The sequence below is a fragment of the Brachyistius frenatus genome, unplaced genomic scaffold (assembly GCF_029030835.1).
Source record: "Brachyistius frenatus isolate BFR_SWC_R1_liver_20210118 unplaced genomic scaffold, ASM2903083v1 Contig_604, whole genome shotgun sequence".
Classification (NCBI taxonomy): domain Eukaryota; kingdom Metazoa; phylum Chordata; class Actinopteri; family Embiotocidae; genus Brachyistius; species Brachyistius frenatus.
The window spans coordinates 20,001-27,500 of record NW_027211203.1 but is presented as its reverse complement, the minus strand read 5'-3'; the positions used below and the strand labels follow the sequence as shown (position 1 = coordinate 27,500).

General features: G+C 44.1%; 1 protein-coding gene across 2 annotated transcripts in view; it reads right to left on the bottom strand.

Annotated features, from left to right (window-relative positions):
- Nucleotides 1-7,500, bottom strand: part of LOC138614873 (connector enhancer of kinase suppressor of ras 3-like) — a 26,185-nt gene that overhangs the window by 12,152 nt on the left and 6,533 nt on the right. For both annotated transcript variants that reach the window (XM_069688466.1, XM_069688467.1), the window contains exons 2-4: nt 4,201-4,364; nt 1,784-1,986; nt 615-702 (exon numbers count right to left, since the gene is read on the bottom strand). In XM_069688466.1, coding sequence (XP_069544567.1) covers nt 615-702; nt 1,784-1,986; nt 4,201-4,364 — 455 coding nt within the window. The remainder of the gene's footprint in view (nt 1-614; nt 703-1,783; nt 1,987-4,200; nt 4,365-7,500) is intronic.

Genomic DNA, 7,500 nt, shown 5'->3' with positions numbered 1-7,500 from the left:
ATTTCTGGATTATAACTGGTTAAATGATCTTTTTTATTGATCAACAGAGTAATTATCGTTTTATCCAGATGTCTGACGTGTTTTTAAAAGATTTCCAGTAATGTTTCTTTCAGTTTCACTAAAAGCAGAAGTGAAACCTTCTCGTGTCTCCGAGCGGTGAAGAGAGACGAGGTGAGAGAGGAAGAAGAAGAGAAAGGAATCAGCGGGAAAACAAATATTTGAGAAATGACAGCCTTGAGGAGAGTGAAACCAGAGGGAGGGACCCTGAACGCCTCGCGGAGACACGGAGAGGATTCCTGCTGCGGTCGCACAAATAACAGCTCGTCGTAAACCAGCTGACGGGATGATTGTACGACGGAGCAGCCGGCCGACGCCTCCTGAACTCTGCAGGGAGCCGACGAGCAGAAAACACTGATGCTCAGACACGTGGAAAATAAAACTCTGCTCTGGTTGTTTGGTTTCATCATGTAAACAGGAGTTATCTTCTTCATCATCATCATCAAAGCTGAAGAACAAACAGATGATGTGATGGACTTCAGTTCATCAGCGTCTTTAAAACCAGCAGAGTTTCATGTTCCCTGAAGGCAGCGTTAGAAAGCGGAGGTGTGACCGACCTTCTGCACCGTGGAGGTGAGCTCCAGACACAGGTGGATGATCCGGCTTTTGGTGGACGTGAAGTCGTTGGAGCTCGTCAGAGGAGTTCTGACAAGAAGAGAATAACAGAAGTATTATTTTACAGAGGACATTTTATTAAAGGAAAACATCGATCAATCTGTTTTTAGATATTAAAACCCTGAAACGGTTTTTATTATATACTTCACTCTGGAACTCATCTGACCTCAGTATGCATATTTTATGTTCATATTTGGGCAACTTCTTGTGGTGCATTTGGCTGGTTGACAGTTTTAACGTGTTCCAAAGAGTCATAGAGATTCACTGGTTTATTCTTATAGTTATTAACAACATTAAAATAATCCTGTAAGATAATAAATGTGAGTTTCAGCTCCAATCTGCATCAAATACATTCAACTAAGGTTTCTGACTTTAAACATGATGTCTGCTGATTTCTTCAGCTGCAGCGACATATGTAAAACTCCACATGTAAAACTCCACATGTAAAACTTTACATATTAAACTACACATTAAACTCGCGTCCTCAGGTGCGGTCAGGTGCGTTCAGGTGCTCTGACATGCATCCCGTCAGGCGTGTTGTGGGTGTCGGTGCAGGATCTTGTCAGTGTTTGTGTGTAACAGCTGCTGTGAAGCTGGAATGTTCTTCAAGCTGAAACAAGCTGAGTGAAAGCAGCCAAACAGCTGACAGACGAACTATCTGCTAAAATCACAAACACCCAGCTGACGTTCCCTCCTGACAGTTTGGATCTACGTCATCTGATGAATTAATTAGTTGGAAAGTCGCGCCACTGAAGTCGAAGCTGAACATATTTGTTGTAAAGTTTGTTTCAGCTCCGTTTGTGTTTCAGGTAATTAACAGAAAACCTCTTGCAAGGCTGCAACCAAGTTTTATAAATATTCAAACATTAGTTTTGTAACAAGTGATTTTTAGAGAATACATTTTTTTTAATATATTTAAAAAATATTGCTAAACAACCAATATTCTTCCCTGAAGTCCACATGGACATTTGAGTCAAAAACTTAAATTAACAACTAAATATTAACTTGTAATGCATGTAACTCCATAGTGTTGAATAAGTCTGTGTGGTACGTATCCTATATTCTCGTATATAATGATAATGACATAATGACATAATGATATAATAAGCACCTGTCCATCCAGCCCAGCAGACTCTTGGCGGCTGCGATCAGCTCCACCACGGCGGTCAGGAACTCGTTGGAGGGCTGATGGGAGTTCTTGTTGTGGTAGGCGGGGTTCTTCCTGCGCTGCGACACGGCACCGCTCAGGTGGTGGTGGGCCGCTCTCATCTTCCCCACCAGAGTCTTCAGGTGGTCCGACTCCATGCCGCAGTTCTGTTGGACAGACGTCATCAATACTCCTCACCTCCTGCCAGGGTTTGGATGGACTACATTTCCTATTAGCACCAACTCCACCTCATCTCGATGAAGATGAATACATATTCATGTATTTTTCACTCTTTAAAACTCAGTTTAGTTTTGAACAAAGTTTCAGGTTGAGCTCCAAAAACACGACACACTACATTTCTCAACTCTCCACTCGCCTCGGGACGCTCAGGGAGCTGAGGCGTCGGGACGCTCAGGGAGCTGAGGCGTCGGGACGCTCACAAGAAGCAGAAAACACCTGCAGGTGAGCCGACGCCTCACCTGTCGACCGACGCCTCACCTGTCGACCGACGCCTCACCTGTCGACCGACGCCTCACCTGTCGACCGACGGAACCGGAACACATCATCTGTAAAGAAACATGACACCTGTCGCAGGTAAAACCTTCAAACCACATTAACAGGAACACGACCTCAGCTGTCACTCAGAGGGAAGACGGAGACGAAGGTCCAACACACTTTCATTCACCAAAGATTCAGACTACAAATAAAGGAATATTGTTTTCAGATTAAAACTTAATGATTTAGAGTGTTGTGATATTTAGGATTATCTGAGGCCACCTGATGTTCTCTGACTGTCAGTAATAGTAATCAAAACAAGTCCCTGAAAGAGTACAGTGTGTGTGTGTGTGTGTGTGTGTGTGTGTGTGTGTGTGTGTGTGTGTGTGTGTGTGTGTGTGTGTGTGTGTGTGTGTGTGTGTGTGTGTGTGTGTGTGTGTGTGTGTGTGGGGGGATGTCACATCTGTTTCCTGGTCCACCACAGAGCAGTAACAACTATCCACAGCACATTGTCTGACCTTCTATTCAGAGCGGCAGGAAATCACAGCCTGAAACACTCGAGCTGCTGGTGATGATGGTGATGATGAAGAATTTTAGTCATACATTGGACAGATAACATGTCAGGATTCAAAAAGTATGAACCTTTATGGGATTGAATAAATCACTCAGATTTATGACTTTGCTCCTCTGACGGTGGTTTTTCTGCCCGCCAACAGAAACAGAGTGAAGCTGGTCTGTAGCTGGTCTGTAGCTGGTCTGAAGCTGGTCTGTAGCTGGTCTGTAAGCTGGTCTGTAGCTGGTCTGTAGCTGGTCTGTAGCTGGTCTGTAGCTGGTCTGTAGCTGGTCTGAAGCTGGTCTGAAGCTGGTCTGTAGCTGGTCTGTAGCTGGTCTGTAGCTGGTCTGAAGCTGGTCTGTAGCTGGTCTGTAGCTGGTCTGAAGCTGGTCTGTAGCTGGTCTGTAGCTGGTCTGTAGCTGGTCTGAAGCTGGTCTGAAGCTGGTCTGAAGCTGGTCTGTAGCTGGTCTGAAGCTGGTCTGAACGACATCAAGATAACATCAAGACTTTACTTCCAACAAGGAGACCAACTAATCTACTTCAATTAGTAAATTTTTTACTTATTGTTTACATGAACTGACATTTTTTAGGTCAAATCACAAACTGCAGAAAACATCCTAGAATTATTACATCTTAAATAAATATTTTTCTTAAAATGTTGGAGTGATTTTAAGATCTTCAGTCGATTTACAAAAAGTAAAACTTTTGAAAATCAGTTGTACACATTTATGTTTAACCTAACATCATTAAAGGAGCTGCTAGTTATCAGATAATGTGACTTTAACCATCCTGGAGGAAAGTTGATTTAGTGGATATGAGAATAAATGATTGACTGGACGTCCACAGACCTCTAAACAGAGCAGTAGCTGCTGAGTGTCCATCTCCATTGACTGGACTCCATTCTGTGAACAGCTGACTGAGGAGCTCTGTGAGGCGTTCACTGCCTCCGCTGATCCCAACAACCACTTTACTGGTTCAAACAGGACTTCTGTTCATGTGGAGCACAAAATTATCTTTAAAACATGAAGGAATTCTGTTAAATTCCTGTTACTTCTTGGAAAAAACTATTTTGGCCTCAATATTGTGGTTTCTCTAAGTAAAGTCACTATAAGACATTAATATTGTCTGTTTCCATAATTAAAATGAAACTAGTGACACATGGTGAACAACTTTCAGGTTGTTAATTTAAGAGATTTGTGGCTGGAGTCTGGTTGGAGGAGGAATGAAACAGTCCAACGTTCAGAGGATTCAAGTTGCTGAGTCAGGTTATATTTCTCCTCTGAAGTCACATGATCATAAGAACCTCTCAGAACCTTCTCTACGTCTCACTCACCAGAGAACAGAGCAGGTCCACGGCCTCCAGAACCAGCTCCTGGTGTCCGACCCGCGCCACGCCCACCGACAGCAGCTCCTGGTGGGACATCCGGAGCAGCTTCTCCCCGTCCACCTGCTGCTGCTGGAAGGACGGGATGTACTGCTGCAGGCTGTCGTCCAGACCTGAGGGACAGAACAGGTCCGATTCAGAGGTCAGGACCGGACGGGGTCCGATTCAGAGGTCAGGACCGGACGGGGTCCGATTCAGAGGTCAGGACTGGACGGGGTCTGATTCAGAGGTCAGGACCGGACAGGGTTAACAAAGATTTTTGTGTTTTATTTAATGGAAAACATCTAAAATCAGGCAGAGTATGCGATACTCAGAGTTTCGGTGAAAGTCTCGTCTGTTTTGATCCGTTCTAGTTTGACAGCAAACATCTGCTGAGTCAACATCACTTATTGACTCTTCCAGCTGATCCATCACCGTGACGACCGACAGCTCGCACCACCCTGCCACCTCGCCAGGCCTCAGAGCCTCCTGTCCTGATCAGAGACAGACCATCCTCCTGTCCTCATCAGAGACAGACAGACCGTCCTCCTCGCCTCATCGGACAAGATGTCCTCCTGTCCTCAGACAGACCGTCCTCCTGTCCTCATCAGCGACAGACCGTCCTCCTGTCCTCCTCAGAGACAGACAGACCGTCCTCCTGTCCTCATCAGAGACAGACAGACGGTCCCTGATTAGATTTTTTTATCATCATCAGCTGTTCCAGGTTCCTTTTCTGATAAAAGTTTAGTTCGTGCACGAGATTAAAGAAATATTTCATCCTGTAAATGTCTGAATTTGTAGGTCACGGTCGAGAACTATTCATATAATAAACATCATAATCAAACTCATAATATGGTTCAAAGATAAACTATAGAAACTTTGAATGCTTCTTCCAGAGTTCATTATTAATATGATTGAATGATCATTTCCTGTATTGCCCTGCTGATGTTAAACCAATAATAAACTGATTAATGGACATTAAAGGCTCCATGTTAAATCTTCTGGACCAGCAGGGTTCCTCCTTCAATCCTCCGTGACCTTATGTGACCTTGAGTGAGACGCTGCCAGCTCCAGCGGCGCCACACTGGGCCCGATCCTGACCTCTGACCTCTGGGTGAACAGCAGCAGCGGGAGGAGGAGAGGGTGGGGGTAAAAGAGATGTCACTGCTGCATCGATCAAAGAGCTTCAGCCATTGTTCAGTTGTGTTTTGGACCTCTGGTACGTGAACATTGGTGATTTCATCATGGACCGGAAACCGGAGCCGACAAACATCCAATTTTGGGGAACAAAATCTTTATCAAGTCTGCTTATAGCTAAGTGTTCCTGAGCCCATGCAGTGATTTCCACTTCAGAATCTGGGCTGTTTTTAAAAAAATCTGTTGTATTCGCAGTAAAATCTGGTCCAGCTTTTCTCAATTTATAGATGTAATGATTTACAGACAAGAGCAGGACAGCTGAGAGCTTATAACAAACTAAAAACACATTCAGCTCCACCCAAATGGTGGATGTTGTGAAACCAAACATCTGAACTGGTGTGAATGGAGAAGAAAACAACTGACTCGGCATGAGGTCGTTAAAGGAGACAATCAGACTCCCGTTTGTCTTCTGAGCAGAACAGATGGTCTCCGATCAGTCCGACAGCAGGAGGACATTCCTCAACTCACTGCTGATGGGACAGATCTGTGTTCAGTCCACCGCCGTGTTCACACGGGAACCACACACCGGGAACCACACTCCGGGAACCACACACCGGGAACCACACTCCGGGAACCACACACCGGGAACCACACTCCGGGAACCACACTCCGGGAACCACACACCGGGAACCACACTCCGGGAACCACACACCGGGAACCACACACCGGGAACCACACTCCGGGAACCACACACTGGGAACCACACTCCGGGAACCACACACCGGGAACCACACTCCGGGAACCACACTCCGGGAACCACACACCGGGAACCACACACCGGGAACCCTCCAGTGTGAAAGTTTGTTTGTTTGTTGTTCAAAAATCACTCGTGTGCACGAACGCCTCTTTCAGGAAAAAAATAACAAAATTGGAGCTAAAAAATAGACATTTCCTCAAAAACACTTTATTGTACGGGTCAAATGTTTTTTAAATAAAATGTAATAAAGAAAGTCCATGTTTATTTTTTCCTCCTCTTATGACTGATGTGTTTAAAACTGTGTTATAAGCGCAGCGACGTTCAGAACTGGATCAACCTTCTGACAAATTAAATCTCATTAATTTCTGTGGCTGCAGACACATTTTTCTCGTTCCGATCGGGAGCATCGGTTTGGCGTTCGAACTCAGAAGAAGCTCCTGAAGTTGTTTTTAGAAGATGAAGCCGAGACGCTTCTCAGATCTTCGATAATCAAACCCAGAAATCTGACAAACATTCATCATCGAGAAACATCAAGAAATCTGAACACATTTCTGACTTCTTTCTGACATTTCAATGATTTTTAAACATTTTTAATTCTTAAACTTGAAGCCAGAGTTATGAATCTCCCAGAAAACTGATGCTACAAAATTGAGATACGTTTGTAATTTGAAGGTTTTAATTTTGATAATTTAGTTACAGGTTTGAGGAGGATCTGTAGATCAGCTGCTACACAACAACTACAAACCCACTTTAGATTTAATGGACACAAAGTCATTATTTATTATTTATTTATTAGTATTTAAATGTAAATACTGCAGTGTTTAGTTTGTTTCTTAACCTCCCGTCAAACGTTCTCTGGGTTTGAATCTGCATCCGTGAAGGACTTTGAAACTTCCTGTTTGTTGACTGAATGAATTCGACTCCACATGAAAACATGTTGGAGACTCAAACTTTCCTTCTGACTTTTACTCTTTTCTTGATAATATCTTCATAAAATCTGAATATAACTACACTGTATTGACAGAATAATAATTAAGATTGTTTATTCCATTAAAAAAAAGTCTCCTGCTTTTAAGAAGAGGATTTTAAATGGACCTGTTAACGATGCGTATTTTTGCAGTGCATTAGTGAAGGCCCAGTTTTGTCCAGTTCAGTCCAGACGTCCGAACACTTCATTTCTCAGTCTGTCGGTCATGTTTGCAGACGACCGGCCTCCTGCTGGGAAACTCTGGACCGACCGACTGACGCAGCAGCTCGGGAGGGAAAGTTCAACTTCATCCTGCCGCCACAAAAACCACGAGTTCACCTCCAAACCTCGACATGCTGACGCTGCGTATTTATTCTTCATCAGTATCAGCTGATCTGAACTCTCCAGC